Source organism: Oratosquilla oratoria, chromosome 16 (genome assembly GCF_046742065.1).
Source record: "Oratosquilla oratoria isolate Oo_2021 chromosome 16, ASM4674206v1, whole genome shotgun sequence".
Classification (NCBI taxonomy): Eukaryota; Metazoa; Arthropoda; class Malacostraca; order Stomatopoda; family Squillidae; genus Oratosquilla; species Oratosquilla oratoria.
In genome coordinates, this window is record NC_134792.1 from 61,302,200 (window position 1) to 61,318,686 (window position 16,487).

A 16,487-nucleotide genomic window follows, 5' to 3' on the forward strand; every position below is an offset into this window, starting at 1 on the left:
ATAAATGTGGGCAAAAGTAAGGTGATGAGATGTACAATGGGAGAGAGTGACAGCAAGATGGAAGTGAGCATTAAGGGAGAGAGACTGGAGGAAGTGAATATTTTTAGATACTTGAGTGCGAATGTGACAGGAAAGGGAGGAGTGGAGGTGGAGGTAGAATGTAGATTGAGAGAAGCGATTAAATGCATTGGTGGATTAAAAAGTGTAATGAGAAATAGACACCTGGGAATGGATGCTAAGAGTAGGTTATATGAAGAAGTGACTGTGCCGACAGCACTGTACGGGGCAGAAATATGGAACATAAGAGAGGAAGAGAGAAAGAGTTTGAATATGTTTGAGATGAAATGTCTGAGAAGTATGATGGGGGTTACTAGGCTAGATAGAGTGAGAAATGAAGAGGTGAGGCGGAGAACAGGGGTGGAAAGGGAGCTGGGATTGGGTTGATGAAAGAGTATTAGGATGGTTTGGACACATGGAAAGAATGAGTGAAGAAAGATTAGTAAAAGAAGTGTGGAAGGCGGAAGTGGAAGGAGTGAATATGAGGGGGCGTCCTAGGATGAGATGGATGGATGGGGTAAAAAGGGCATTACGAAAGAGAGGAATGTCTGTAGAAGATGGATGGGAGAGGACAGAAGATAGGAGTGAATGGAGAAGGGTTATGTATGGATGATGCTGTGATGCATGAGGGGGAGTGGGTGGGGGATGAGGGGTGAGGAAGTATGTACGAAAAATAATTTGACGAGGCCCAAAGGGATTTCTCCCCGTCTTCTTTTCTGCATGAGGGGATGGAGAGGGGGGTCGCCGAATTAATGAAGCGGCCTTGGTGTGGATGTGCTGTGTCTTGCGACACTGTTTCTGACCCAGGGCAGTGGATAGAATGCAGGAATGACCCGTCATCCAGGAGTTGCCAAGATGAGAGGGAGGGAGGAGGGTGGAGGGGAGTGGAGTATGTAGGGGATGGAATGGATGGGAGTGATTTCTATGCCTTTTTATTTTTGGCTACCCTCCATGTAAGGGGGAAAAGCCTTTGGTATATTAACGTGTACCTCTGCAGTTCTGTTTGTATCCATCCTGGCAATGAATCTTAATGCCCTGTTCTCTATTTCTGCCACTAATGCACTGTCCCCTGGATTTAAGGTCCGAACTCACTAACACTTCGTCCTCTTAACCTTCCACTTCTTTCCACGCTCTATGTTCAGTCCTTCGTTCATTATCCTCGTATTTACTTCCCGTTCCACCTCATCCACGTACACTTTAAACAGCAATCCCTACCTTCAGTCCACTCTCACCATTCAAACCTTAAAGAGTAATAGAGAAATGTAAACGTTTTAATGGGAATTACATCTTTGCAAAACTGTCACGAAGTCGAGAGAAAAGAGGACATCAGAGTTGAATTATATAAAAGACATAAATCCGTTCTTTGTGCGAGATAGCAATCCAAGGAATTTGAAAGGATTACATTTTGCAAAATACATTGCGGCCTCCAATATCAAATTACGTTAAACAGTAGCCTATAAAGACCACACATATATTCGTGTATATAACTATTTATGGTAGCAAAGGGGGGAGATTGCAGAGAACAAATGTGGCCCCTGAGAACAAAAACAGACAGACGTGATCTTTCGCTGTTCGGTCGTATCAGCCTATATTAGAAACCATCTGTACCGAGATGTTCGTATTGTCCTGTTTATTACAATCCTCGTTATTCATGAAGGACAGTTCGAAGTTTCAATATTCATTTGATTAAACATCTAATAGATATAATGTAATAATTTCCATTTGTTTAAATAAATTATTAGTCTAGTTGTTTATTTATTTTTTCTGTTTTCGTTTGATATAAGTTTGACTTCAATCGTAGGAAAGATAATGGAAACTATCATCAGGGATGTTATCGAACATCATTTAGAAAGTAATCGTTTGATAAATGATAGCCAGCATGGTTTCAGACGGAAACGTTCTTGCGTGACTAACTTAATCGAATTCTACAACACAGTTATCTCGAATTATGACAAAAGAAACAATATAGATTTAATATATCTAGACTTTGCAAAAGCTTTTGATACCGTCCCCCACGAAAGACTACTTACTGAATTAGCTTCACACGGAATAAGTGGTAGCCTATTAAGTTGGACTAGTAATTGGTTGAATGATCGAAAACAGAGTTGTTTTAAATGGAAAAACTTCTGGATGGAAAAATGTTACAAGTGGAGTTCCTCAGGGTTCCGTTCTTGGGCCACTTCTATTCATAGTATATATAAATGATATAGACCATGGACTAAAATCTACTGTTTCCAAATTTGCTGATGATACAAAACTGTGCGGAATGGCAAATGATCACTTAAACCAATTAGATATTCAAGAAGATTTAGATAAATTACAGCAATGGTCTGAAAAGTGGCTAATGAAATTTAACACAAGTAAATGCAAGGTAATGCACATAGGTAAAAATAACAGTAAGTACGATTACAAGTTATTTGGAAATTCGTTAACAAAAGTAATTATCAGTAACGATCTCAAATCATCCAAGCAGTGTATTTCAGCCTCTGAGAAAGCAAATAAGATTCTAGGACTGATTGCGCGATCTTTTGACTTCAAAAGTCCATCATTCATTAACAAGCTATATAAATCGTTAGTTCGTCCACATTTGGAATATGCTGTTTCCGTATGGTCACTGAATCTCATTAAAGACATTGACAGACTGGAAAAAGTACAACGGCGAGCCACAAAACTGATTCCAAATATAAAAAATAAATCATACGAAAATCGACTAAAACATATAATTATCGGCTGAGAAGAAACCTGCACAGCGAAGCTATATCGGTAATCCCCTACCACACTCCTGGCCAAATGGCCACTTCCGAAAGGGAGTGTGTGGTTGGACATTCCGCATAAATAATCGGAAATTTAAAATTCCCGGCTCTGTGCAGGTGGCGCAAGCGTCTACAACCCCACCTCCCCCTCCCTATCCCCTCCCTTCTTACTCGGCCGCACGGATTGAGCCGTCACTTAGCATCGCGGAACCAGACGAGTCGGTCACTCAACAACCCACCTTCTTTCATGCCGGTAAGTCTGGTTCCAGCTCGTGCTCTTGTGTTCTCGTAGGGAGTTCTCCTGCAGTTTTTCCCCTTTGGTGTTGTGTCCAGACACCTTTGGGACTCCCCGTCTATGATTATCATTATTCTATTTTCAGACCAAACGCTTGTGTGTGGAATCCGGCTGCACAGCCAGGATCTCGTCAGACGGCCACCACGACCTCTGCTCCCGCCATGCCCCTTGTTTCTCACAAGCTGGCTTTAACCCCCTAGCCTGCGTTGTGTGCAAAGCGCGGGTTGAGGAGATTCGTGCTGCTCCTCCCAAAACCCGTTCCAAGCTAGCCGCCCTCGGACACCTTCGGGAGGCATGGCGCAGAGCTCGGAAATTGAAATCCGCTGACGACCCCCCCCTGGTGTGGGCGGATCCGGCGTTAGGAGTGGAATTGGGCCTCGTTCGCCCTCGCCATCCGTCTCCCTATGTCTCCGAGACTTCCGTTGGTGGACAACCTGGGCCTCTCGGAGTACAAGGGGACGAGTCTGATGTTGCGGAGTATGGTGTCCCCGAGCGTCCTCAGGCCTCTCGGCAGCCCCATACATCCGAACATCAAGGGTCCTTAAAACCCTTACGGCTTGCTTTGTCAAGCACCCCCACGAACTCGTCTTCCTCCCTAGTTCACTCACGTGAACCCGGCAGGAAATCTCGCTCGAAAAAGAGGTCTGCCTCACCGAGGTCCAGGACGCTCAGCTTGTCCCCACCCTCCACAGCCTCTCCCCCCAACTCACCCTCCCTTCCTCGCTCTCCTTTTCCTCGCCGTAAATCCCACAAGGGCAGGGAGCCGGAGGACGACACGAGGGGAGAGGGAACTCTGGCCGCCCAAGTGGCTGCCCTCCTTCCGTCCCTGATAGGCCCCGTCCTTGAATCGGCCCTATCACATTATCCGGCCTTTCAGACCGCGCAAATCATAACGCACCCCTCTCCAGAGCAACCTCCTATTGAACCTACGGCTCTAGCCCCCCCTCCCACTCTCCCTCCTGGTCCTTCCCTCCGCCCCTCCGTGCCGGCGACAGGTATAGGACTAGAAGGCCCCTCTCAGGAGGAACCCCCCAATCAGACGTCCGTCGGGTTGGACGGGGTGGAGGACCACTACAGTTCTTTTCCTTATCCTCCTACCATGACGGACTCTTTTGAGTTCCGCCCCTTCTCATGGTGTGACCTTCCCCGGTCCTGGGAGTACTCGTTTGGAGAAGATCACAAGCTAGTGGCCTGGTCTCCCGACTACTCGCTACCGGAGGGCTGGAGGAGGAGAGATGACGTTATCCTAAAGTGGGCCAACGACGCGGAGGGGGCTAAGGTTCTATATAAGATTCGACCCCTCTCCGCCCCGGCCTCCACGCCCTCCAGGATTTCCACCTCTAACACTCTGGACGCATTAGGTGCTCTCCTGGAGAACACTCGTTTAAACCCTGATGGGCATATGTTTGTCGACAGGTCGGGGGACTCACCGGCGGTAGCACTCTCCCCAAACGCCTGGTTCCCGCAGGAGAAAGGGGAGAAGGCCTTAGACATCCCTGCTCTCTTCGAGCGGGCCCAAGACCAACCCAAGACGGTTCCTCCTCGACGGCATATCCCTTCATCATTCCCCGTCGTCCTGCCACCACCCTTCGCGCCGGAGGGTCTGCGCGATTGCTTATGGCACTCTGGCAGGGACCCCGCCCTCCCCCATCAACTTAGTGAACCGGAGACTAAGTTGCTGACGACGGAGGCCTCGACCAGACAAGACCTTGCCTCTACCATCTCGACCGTCACGGCAATCGGGATGATGAGGAACTGGCTGACGACGCTCGCCACGAGCTTTGAGGACTTCCCGCGGGAAGAATTGAGGTGAGTGGGATATTTCAATGTATACAGAGGGTCCAGACCTGTCCTGGCGAGAGACGCTCAGGTAGCGTCTTCACCCAGGACGGAGCCTCTTGACTAGCACCCAAGGACGAGGTCGTTCGGAAACGACCTCGGCCTCGCATATGTTATACGTTCTACAATTGAGCGATGTGACTTTATTACACCCTCCGGGGATCGGGATCCTTCTCGCCCTACTAATTTGATTCGCGTGTTTTATGTATGCAGAGACACCCTGGCGGCACTCTCTACCGTGGCAGAGGGTACAGCCAACATGGCGTCATCAGCCCTACCCCCAGCAGCGAGGGCCTTCACCGCGGCTCGTTTGGCAGCTCGTCAGTCTGCAGCGCGGTCGGCCCCGGAGATAGCTCGCCGGGGCGTGGTGAGAGCAGCTCCCCTTTCCCGTGGTCTGTTCGACCAGGAAGCGACAGACCGCGTCTTCGCTACGGTCCCGACCGTCATCCAGATCCAACAACCATCCCAACCGAGACCTCGGCCCTTACCTGCTTACAGGTCCCACTCTCTATTCAGGCGCCCGCCCCCATACGCGCGCCAACAACAACAACAACAACAACAACATCAACAACAACAGCGGGCATACCGTCCACCACCCACAGGGAGGATAACCCAGCGCCCGCATCAGCAACAGCCCCAGACATTTCGGCGCCAACAATCGCAACACCACACCTCCTCCCAACCCCAGAGGACCAACAACCAACGAAAACATCAGCAGCAACAACAGCAAAAGTTCAAGAACTTCTGAAGGCCCCCAAGTGGGGTGTCTCCTGGGCTGGCACCACGCGTGGCCTGCGCACGGATGGGCCTCCAGGGTCATCCGCCAGGGACTCACCTGGCCTTGGGTCTCTCTCCCGGTGGGTCTCCTTACCTTTATCCTCTGAGGGAACTGTGGTGATACTCTTACATAGTATGGATAGTAACTTGCCCCAGCCCTTCAGGCTTGGGGGGGGGGGATATACACATTACTACCGATAAGCTGATTCCTTATTCTTTCCTCCCACAGCCACTACGCCACCCTCCCGCGTCATCCAAGGTGTCCTCTTCAGTGCTGCCCCACGTGAGAGACATGAAGGAAAAAGGAATAGTGGAACCAGCGACAGGTCGGGTCTTTCTGTCCCGTCTTTTTACCGTACCAAAGAAAGACCCAGGGAAAACGAGACTGGTTATGGACCTGAGCGCACTGAACAAATTTTTGAAACCCCTGCGATTCAAGATGGTGTCGGTGGCTCAGGTTCGGTCAGTGCTCCGGGAGGGAGACTGGTTAGCGTCCCTGGACCTTCAGGACGCATATTGGCATGTCCCCATCCACCCCCGATTTCGCCGGTTCCTGGCGTTCCAGGTCGGGAGGGAGACGTATCAATTTACCAGACTCCCTTTCGGACTCTCGCTTGCCCCGAGGGTCTTCACAAAGCTAGCGAGAGTGGTAGGCGCACGCTTGGCGGAGGCAGGCGTCTCCACACTCATGTACCTGGACGACTGGTTGATACATTCGCCCACCGAGGAGGGTGCATCAACCAATGTCTCGGTGGCTTTAAGAATCTTGACGGAGATGGGCTTCAAGGTAAACTGGGACAAATCTACCCTCACCCCTACACAAAAACTTCATTGGCTCGGGATCGAGTGGGACACGATCAACGCCTCCCTGTCACTGGCTCCAGACAACGCTCTTCGGACACTCCGCTGTGTCAGGAGGGCATTCTTCTCCCAAACGTTCTCCCGCCGTCAGTGGGAGGGCCTGTTAGGTTGCCTCAACTTCGCGGACCCGGCCCTTCCACTGGGCCGCTTGAAACACCGACGGCTAACGCGAGAGGTCAACAGGAGCATCCCACTCTTCCCGCGCGACCTTCCCAGGCCGGTACCCTCAACACTCCACAGCTTGTTACGTCCCTGGCTTCGGCCAGGGGTCCTACGCCAGTCAGTCCCATGGTCCCCGCCCCCACCTCGGATAACAGTAGCGACGGACGCCTCGGACATAGGGTGGGGCTTCCAGTCGAGCTGGGGACATCAAGCGTGCGGGGGATGGTCGGAAGAGAGAAGGTCGCTACATATCAACCTTCGGGAGCTGATAGTGGTAAAAGAATGGCTCGAACGGCACCCCGAAATCTCCTACACGAGCGTCCGCTTCGATATGGACAATGTGACGGCAGTACAGTGCGTGCAGAGGCAAGGTACGGCCCGATCAGGTCCACTCCTAGCCCTGTCGGAGGACATCTTCGCCGAGGCATCACGCAGGGCCATTTCTCTCTCGGCGAAGTATGTTCCGGGCCGGGAGAACGAATGGGCGGACGCTCTATCCAGGTTCCGGGAGACATCGGTGGAGTGGCAACTACGTCCACAAGTGTTCGAGTCGCTCTCCCTCCGCTACGGCACCCCGGAGGTGGACCTATTTGCCTCCCCGAGCACGACCCAGCTCCCCCTCTTCCTCTCCTACAACCACAGAACACGCGCAGGAGGCCCGGACGCCTTCACGGAGGACTGGAACCGCTGGAAGTATGTTTACATATTTCCTCCTCCAGCGACAACGGTCCTCCTGAAGGTGGTGCAGACCCTCAGGTCCTTCAAGGGTCGGGTCCTCCTGATAGCTCCCTACTGGCCAGCTCAGCCGTGGTTCGGGGAGCTAATGAAGTGGTGCCCTTCTCCCCTTCTACTAGGGTCAGCCTGCCTGGCCAGCAGCCTTACCGCACCTCTCCAAGCGTCACTTCGACTTCACGCTTGGAGTTTCTACGGGGAGCTCTCGGCCAACTCTTCTCTACAGAGGCAGTAGACAAGATGCTGAGAGCTCACCGTCCATCCTCAGTGCGGCAATATGAATCCTGCTGGCGGAGATTCCAGGACTTCCTTCGGAGACACGCGATAGTGACCATCTCCGCTAGCACAGTTCTGGACTTCCTGTCTTGGCTAGCTGACACCACCAACAGGGCACCGGCGACAATCTCGGCTCACTACGCAGCCCTCGCTGATCCACTCTATTTCGGCATGAACATCACAGTGCCACAAAGGGCGCGAAACCTTCTAATGAAGGGGATCCGCGCCTCGAGAGAGCCGAGACGTCAGCCGGTCCTAGCCTGGTCCTTGCATCGTGTTCTGCAGTACCTGACGTTCGAAGGGACCATCATGGAGGAGGAACACTTCCTTCAACGTGCCGTCTTCCTGCTCGCCCTGGCTACGGGTTACAGGGCGTCACAGCTGGCGGCGATCACCCGCCACCAGTCCTTCTCCAAACTGGAGGAGGACTGCTCTGCCCTAACTCTCGCTCCATCACCTACATTCCTAGCCAAGAATGAGCAGGCGGACGACATGATTGGCCCTATCAGAATACCATCCTTCCTGGAGGAAGGAAACCCACACCCGCTGTGCCCGGTCCGTGCGTTTCAAGACTACGTGGAACGCACGGAAGGGGTGTCCGAGGATCATCTCTTCTACAATTCGAAATCTCGGAACCCCCTAACCCCGAGGTCCCTGGCGCGTTTACTTTGCCGCGTTATAGAGAAGGCCGACCCGGGCCATGCCCCCCACGCCCACAACATCAGAGGCCTCGCGGCATCGCTGGCGTTTCTCCGCACCCACTCTGTGGAACGGGTGCAGGACCTTGGGGGCTGGGCATCAGCAACTTCCTTCAGGACACGGTATCTCTACCACTCGATCACCCCTGTCCCATGTGTCGCCATGGGAACGGCTCCACCCCTCTCTTCGCAAGAGAAGGGGGGCAAAGGGCGACCGAGGGGTAGGGGAAGGCCCAGGAACCGCTGAGCAAGATACAATATTCTACATAGAATTTATGCACTATGTAAATTGTACAATATTATTTTTATAAAAAATAAACAAATAAATGAATATATATATATATTGATATTGATATCGATATAAGTACTTGATGCTTTTTGTCTCCCCTCTACTGAATGATAAGATGAATAGTCTCCCATACGAGACACACGTAATAACGGCTTGAGCCCTGTCCTCGACTACAATTTGGGCTTCACCTTCTCCTCCCACCTATCCTCGTCTCATGCATAGCTTCGCTGTGCAGGTTTCTTCTCAGCCGATAATACTTCTTTGTCGCGGCTAGTGCCGCTTAAATCGTTTTTATCGGCTTAAGAAACCTGCACAGATTTAGGGTCCCTCCCTCCTCCCACAGGCGAAGCCTTCATTTCTCATTGAAGTGACGGCTCAATCCGTGCGGCCGAGTAAGAAGGGAGGGGATAGGGAGGGGGAGGTGGGGTTGTAGACGCTTGCGCCACCTGCACAGAGCCGGGAATTTTAAATTTCCGATGATTTATGCGGAATGTCCAACCACACACTCCCTTTCGGAAGTGGCCATTTGGCCAGGAGTGTGGTAGGGGATTACCGATATAGCTTCGCTGTGCAGGTTTCTTAAGCCGATAAAAACGATTTAAGCGGCACTAGCCGCGACAAAGAAGTAATCTGTTTTCCCTAAAAAAACGTAGACTGAGAGGTAACTTGATACAGGCCTTTAAAATTCGAAAGGGAATTGACAAAATCAAGAGTGAAAAAAAATTCACACTGAATGAGAATCAGACAAGAAACAATGGTCTCAAACTGTCCGGAAATAGATTCAATTTGGAAGTGGGTAGAAACAACTTCGCCAACCGTGTAGTTAATTAATGGAATAAACTTCCTGCAGAGGCAGTGCAATGTAGTTCAGTTCGAAGCTTTAAAAATCATTTAGATAAACACCTAAGCAAGATGCTGTAATGATTATAATTTATTTTATATTATTTGTTGTTTTTTGTTATTTGTTTATTTGATTCTCATTTATTATTAGTTATATGTCAATTAATTATTTACTATTTTTTACTGCTTGTTTATTATTTCACTATACCTATGCATTTATTTGTTATTTACATTATTATTGTCTTTATTTATTAATTTATTATTACTATTATGATTTTTTTCGCATCCGACCCAGATATGGACCAAAAGGTCTCCTGTCGGCATGCTCCGCCTTTGTAATCCTTATTGTCGATTTGGGTTGTCAACCGCGATGGAAGAAACGCGGGAGCCTCTAAGGATTTAGGTGTCCAACTTTTTCAACGCGAAATCCGTTGTCATAAGACAGGCAGCAACGGTCTCAGAAATGTGTTGGTGTGGGGCATTTATTTAGTTATTTATCTTTTTTATTATCACAGAATGGAGCAGTTCACGGTTGTCAGTTGTCAGGGTGGAGCAACAAGATGTGACCGATTTCAGGTCGACATTTGTAGGATTTGTTACAAATAAAGCAATTATAATAATATAGATTTTATATTTGGTATTTTATTACATAAATTTCGTTTCTTGAAACCGACATCTTTGAAGTAGTCACCGCGACAAACCAAAGAGATTTTAGGAGATCGAATGCCAGCCCATTGGGACTGCACCTATGGACGGAAATGAAGGTGCTGATGGGCTTCGGAGACATGTGATTCTTTCCAACTTCCGGCCTTTAGGAGTGTCACACAAAAACTAATAAATTTCGTTAAATAGATAATGCAATTACTAATTAGATAAATGAATGATAGAAAGTAAATTATGATAATGATAATAGTAACGATAATAAAATAATGATAAGAGCAGTAATAATAATAAAAAATTATAATAGTAAAAATAATAATGATAACTACAGTAGTAATACTGATGATAATAATAACTTATAATAATAATACATACATATACCAAAGGCCTTTTCCCCCTTACACGAGGGGTAGCCAAAAAGAAAAAAACATAAAAACCACTCCCACCCGTTCCATCCCCTACATATTCCACTCCCCTCCCTCTTCATCTTGGCACCTCCTGGTTGACGGGTCATCCCTGCATCCTGTCCACTGCCCTGGGTCAGAAGTGGTGTAGCAAGACACAGCACATCCACAGCAAGGCCGCGTCGTTAAATTGGTGACCCCCCTCTCCGTCCCCTCATGCAGAAAAGGAGAAGACGGGGAGAAATCCCCTCGGGCTGCGTCAGTTATTTCTCATACATACTTCCTCGCCCCCCACCCACTCATGCATCACAGCATCATCCATACACAACCCTTCTCCATTCACCCCTGTCTTCTTCCGTCCTTCCTCAACAGACATTCCTCTCTTTTGTAATGCCCATTTTACCCCATCCATCCATCTCATCCTAGGACGCCCCCTCATATTCCCTCCTTCCACACCTCTTTTACTAATCTTTCTTCACCTATTCTTTCCATGTGTCCAGACCATCCCGATACTCTTTCATCAACCCTATCTCCCAACTCCCTTTCCACCCCTGTTCTCCTCCTCATTTCTCACTCTATCTAGTCTAGTAACCCCTATCATACTTCTCAGACATTTCATCTAAAACACATTCAAACTCCTTCTCTCTTATGTTCTATGTTTCTGCCCCGTATAGTGCTGTCGGCACAATCACTCCTTCAAATAACCTACTCCGTCTGGGGTATTGGCAAAGTAGCATGCAGTTGATACCTTAGGGTCTATATGGGGCGCCCCTACAGACCAGAGCCACACATCATTTTGTCTGTGATAGAGGAAAACTCTGTTCATAGAGAAATTATGACACTTTTATACTACGAGTGTCCCTCCGTTATGCTGTCCCCAACCCCTTGTTACTGTCCTGTACCATTTCTCTGAATATTCATTTCCTTTTTTCGCCTACCCTGTGGTGGGGGAAAAGAATGCTACCACCAAGTCTTTCCACTTGAGTCGTATAAGGCGACAAAAAAAAACAAAAAAAAAAACGGGACGGGGGATGGGATTAGGAGTCCTGCTACCTGTAGCCCCAAAGGGGACATTCCTAAAAAAAAAAATAATAATAAAAAAAAAAAAAAAAAAGGCATAAGAGGGTCTGGGAGTTTTCCAACCAGTACCCTAAGGTTTGGGTCTTTTAATGTGCGTGTATGTGGTACAGATGAGAGTAAAAGGGAAGAGATAGGCAGTATGTTTGTGAGAAGAAAGATGGATGTGCTGGCTTTGAGTGAAACTAAAATGAAAGGGAGGGGCGAGTGTGAGTTTGGGAGTGTAGTCGGGAGGTTCTCAGGAGTGAAGAGGGGACGAGGGAGAGAAGGGGTGGCTATACTGATAAGTGAAGAGATAGGTAAGCGTGTAGTGGAGTGGAAGGAGGTTTCTTTAAGGTTGATGTGGATAAAGGTGAAGCTGGGAAGGGAGATGTGAGTTTTTGTAAGTGTATATGGGCCTGGTATTGAGAAGAGCATGGAGGAAAAGGAGGCTTTTTGGGTAGATTTAAATGATTGCATAGAGGGATTAGAGAGAAATGTCAATGTAGTTGTATTGGGAGACCTTAATCCTAGGGTAGGAAACGAACCAATGGACGGAGTGATTGGGAAGTATGGAGATCCAGGTAAAAATCTTAGTGGAGAATTGATGGAAATGTGTCTTGAAAAAGAGTTGATGATAGTAAATACAGTGTTTAGGAAGAAAGTTAAGCATAAGTATACATGGGAGAGGGTGGCGGATGGAAAGGTGGCAGATAGAGCATTAATGGACTATAAGAACATAAGAATAAAGGAGACTGCAAGAGACCACAAGGCCTACACTAGGCAGCTCCGTATCCATCACCACCTGTCATCCCCATCCATAGAGTTGTCTAATCGTTTTTTAAAACAGCTGATAGTTTCAGCGCTCACAACATGAGTATAGTAGGAAGAGCTAAGAATGTACATGTTCTAAGGGGAGAGAGTGGGGGAATATCAGATCATTTTCTGGTGGAAGGTAAATTGAGAGTAGAGAATGGGTGGAGAAAGAAGAAAAGGGCAGAAGGTAGGGAGGTACTTAGAGTGAACTGTTTAAATGAAAAAGAAAAGGAGGAGTATAAGAAGAAGCTTAGAGAGGAGTGGGAGGAAGTGAAGGATAGAGTAGATCTAGGAGTGGAGGAGGAATGGGGATGGTTCAAGGAGGGAGTCATAAGGTGTGCAAAGATGGTGTGTGGAACAAGGAGGATAGGAAGAATAGAAGGAAGGGTAGTGAGTGGTGGGATGAGGAAGCAAAGAAAGGTGTAGAAGAGAAGCAGGCTTTCATAGATTGGCTACAAATTAGGACGAGGGAATCGTATGAGAGGTACAAAGTAAAGAGAAGAGAAGTTAAGCATAAGATAAAGGAAGCAAAGAGGAGAGCAGATGTGAAATGGGGAAAGAGTATGACAGAAAATTTTGAAAGTAATAAAAAGATGTTTTGGAAAGAAATTATAAGAGGAGGAGGCGAATCAAGTAGAGAAGAAAGGGTAAAAGGTGCTGATGGAGAGATGATCATGGAAGAGAGGGCAGTGAGAGGAAGGTGGGCAGAGTATTTTAGGGATTTGCTAAGTAATAATAACAACAACAACAATAATAGTAGTAGTAATAATAATATTGAAAATAATCATAATAATGATAATTTTTTTTTTTTACCAGAAACATAACCGATGCCGTTGATATTTGAGCTAGGTGCTCTAACCACGGGTTCACCAAACCACCTCAGGTGGAGGGTAAAGAGGAAACATAGAGGAGTTGATGGAGGAGGGAGGTGAAAGTTGTTGAAGAGAGGAGGGGTGTGGGGCATGCATCAACCCCTTCTATCCGGGGTTTCACTTTTCTTTCATAGAAAGGTTGGCGTCAGGGGATTTTATTCGCCTTTAAGGCAACCCCCACGAAAATGTGGATTTTTTTTTTTATTATAATCCGGCCGCCACCAAGTCATTTTTATCATCTCCGTGACGCCAAAGGAGCGATAGCTTATCTTCACTGGGTCCCCCTTCCCTACCGGGTTGCCCTTTTTTTTTTAATCCAGCTTGACGTCAGGCGATTTTATTCGTCTCCGTTGTAGCCACGTCGATGGTGAAGAGATCAACACATTCCCGAGCAGGTTTCCGTCGCCCCACTGCTGACTAAAATCGTTTGGCGCAAGCTAGATAGAAACTACGATACGAGAACAGTTGCTGAGTAAATCTGCTACTGAAGAATGACCACACAGCTGATAAAAACAACCAAACGTTAATCAGAATAAAACAAGTGGTCATCGTTAAAAGCCTGGTCATTCCTTCGTTGTTAAAGTGCACCTTACATAATTTGTTCTGGCTGCCGACAGGCGATTTTATTTGTCTTGTGGGGTGGGAGGTACTGGAAGGGCCCAAGAAATGTGAACTGCTTCGCTGTGATGAAGTTCTTTGATATCGAACCACTTTAAGGTGAAAAAATCGTGTAGTGGTGTGGCCTTCTGTAGCAGAGTGGCCGGGTGGTGGGTTGGGTGGGTGGGGGAGGGGCATCGTCTCGCCCCGTTTCTAAAACTAGTCACGTCACTCTGCCCACCCCACTCACAACTTAGGGCCGGGGGCGCCGGCAGGAATATGTGGCACTCTTACATCATCATACCCGGGGGTGGGTGCCAAGTAGAGAAACCAAGAGACACCTAAGTGCCACTACCGTGACCTCCAGTTGGTCTCCGGCTTTCCTGTAGTCTTCATCACAATTGCCTCCTCCCCCCCCCCCGCAAAAAAGAAGAAAAAAAATTATATATATATATATATCAGCAAAAGAAACAAATGCATGGAAGAATGAAAATTGTCAATTTGTCCTCCCATTATTTTCAATATATAGGTTTCTCTTCAACACTCGTCCCCGTTCCTCCACCTCCCGCATATGTCACTGGCGTTTATCATAATTTCAATAGGCTATATACCTTCGTCGTTAGCGGGGTTGAGTGGAAGAGGTGAAGAGAATTGCTTTCCGGCTGCCAGAAGACCGAGAAGGAATCAACACCGACCAACGATTCTCCATCAATTCACATCCAATTAAGTGCGAACCAATCTCCTCAGCCCTCGAAGTACTTCGCGCCACTCAACCTTGAGTGGGAAGATTGCACTGAATGCCCCCTCCCACCAGGCTGAATTAAAGTGGTGTGACCCAAAACAAAAGATTTGTACAAAGTATAAAAATGAACATGAATATCTAAGTAAACAAATTAAATTACATTCTAGGCCCATGTCATATACCTGCAACACATTCCGAAATTTAAAAAATCCCAATATCATCTCTTGTGATATTTATAAAAATTCTTCGAATGTCAAAACTCATTTTAGATTTCTGAGATGTAGTCGGGTATTATTACATGATCAGACAAATTCAAGATGGGTTCAATTTTCACAAACGTAAGCCAAGACAAGTTAGTTGGAGATAAACCATCACCATACTTGTATTGAACAATGGAAACAATATTCTGTAGGCAATAGCAAATGTCCCTACTTTTAATAAACGACAGGTACTGGAGCGGCGCGGTGATCTGGAGTTCCACAAACGCTATGTTGCAAAGTCGTACCTTCCGTTTAAATTTTACTTTCAAGTTTTCTATCAACGGGTCTCCAAGCTCTCTGATTTTGTCCCCTCCTGTGCCACATGTTCAAAGTCCTGGAAACTATGGGTAACACTTCATTATTAGTAGTTTAGTTTAGTTCATTCTTTAAATAGTTGTACTCTAGTTTCAGGTGTCAAATATTATATAGCAATGTGTGATACAGAGTTTGCCATGGCCAAACTTACATCCTTGGCTTCATTATGCCAACAATACGTCCGGACATGCACCATTGTCATGCTACCTGAACGGGCACTGAAACGTCAGTTTCAAAAGCCGCATGAAAGCAAACAAACTCCTTTGCCTTTAAAGTTAATTATAACTATTGCCATGCGGTTTTATTCAGACAAGGGCATTCAACCGGGGTAAAGCTAAGCGACCGCCATTCAAATGACAAGTCGTCTATACCCTAACACCGGTTGATGGCGCGAATCCAAGTGGTACAGTCATGCGGGAGCGGAGGGGACGGGGAGGCAGGTGGTGGGGGAAGATTCGCCGGCAAGCATTGGGAGGCGATGTGGGATTCGGGTTACTCAGTACGGGAGGTAGGTAGGTTAGCAACAAAGATCACTCATCACACAAAGGTGGCAGCACTGTACCATAGATGAACTATGGGGTTCTATCCCGCTTACATATCAATCAAATCAGCCATCCCGAGTCCACTGCTGAACAAAGGCCTCCTTCATAACATTCCATGATTCACACGACCGCGCCATCCTCTGCCACGTCACTTCTGCAAACTTCTCAATCTCGTATCTCCACCTGTCTGGTCTCCCTCTTCCACGCTTCCCATCTAGCGGCGTCCACTCAGTAACACATTTGCTCCATCGGCACTGACTTACCTGCCCAATTCCACTTTCTTTTACTGCTTCCACAATATCTTTCACTTGTTTGCTCTCTCAAGTTACATTAAGTGCTGGCTTGAATAACTTTCACACCTTGTCAACAGGTGGAGCCGTACGTTCCCAATATGTACGAACTTTCAGGTGAATTATGCCAAATTTCCTCAATTGTCATTCAACACTTGATCAAACCGATAAACCAGTTTACGAAGTCAAGAATCATGTAGGCACGTTATGCAACTACGAATTGTCGCCCTGAACTAAGTGTACGTATTTCTATCTTGCGATTCCAGGAACACATTGATAAAAGTAACCAAACAGCAGTTCAATCAACAGATGCCAACCCGTATATTAATGCTTAGGCCTTCCTTACCGAGCGTG

At 47.5% G+C, this 16,487-nt stretch overlaps 2 protein-coding genes across 2 annotated transcripts; both read left to right on the plus strand.

The window, feature by feature from the left end:
• Positions 1 to 2,993: 2,993 nt before the first annotated feature.
• On the plus strand, positions 2,994 to 5,692 carry LOC143033708 (uncharacterized). The gene is made up of 3 exons (XM_076199192.1): positions 2,994 to 3,063; positions 3,191 to 4,914; positions 5,158 to 5,692. Exons 1-3 carry the CDS (start codon positions 3,058 to 3,060, stop codon positions 5,690 to 5,692), a joined length of 2,265 nt encoding a protein of 754 aa, XP_076055307.1. The 5' UTR covers positions 2,994 to 3,057.
• Positions 5,693 to 6,160: 468 nt separating this feature from the next.
• LOC143033709 (uncharacterized) lies at positions 6,161 to 15,633 on the plus strand. Its single transcript, XM_076199193.1, has 3 exons — positions 6,161 to 7,098; positions 15,175 to 15,317; positions 15,431 to 15,633. Exons 1-3 carry the CDS (start codon positions 6,161 to 6,163, stop codon positions 15,631 to 15,633), a joined length of 1,284 nt encoding a protein of 427 aa, XP_076055308.1.
• Positions 15,634 to 16,487: the final 854 nt, after the last annotated feature.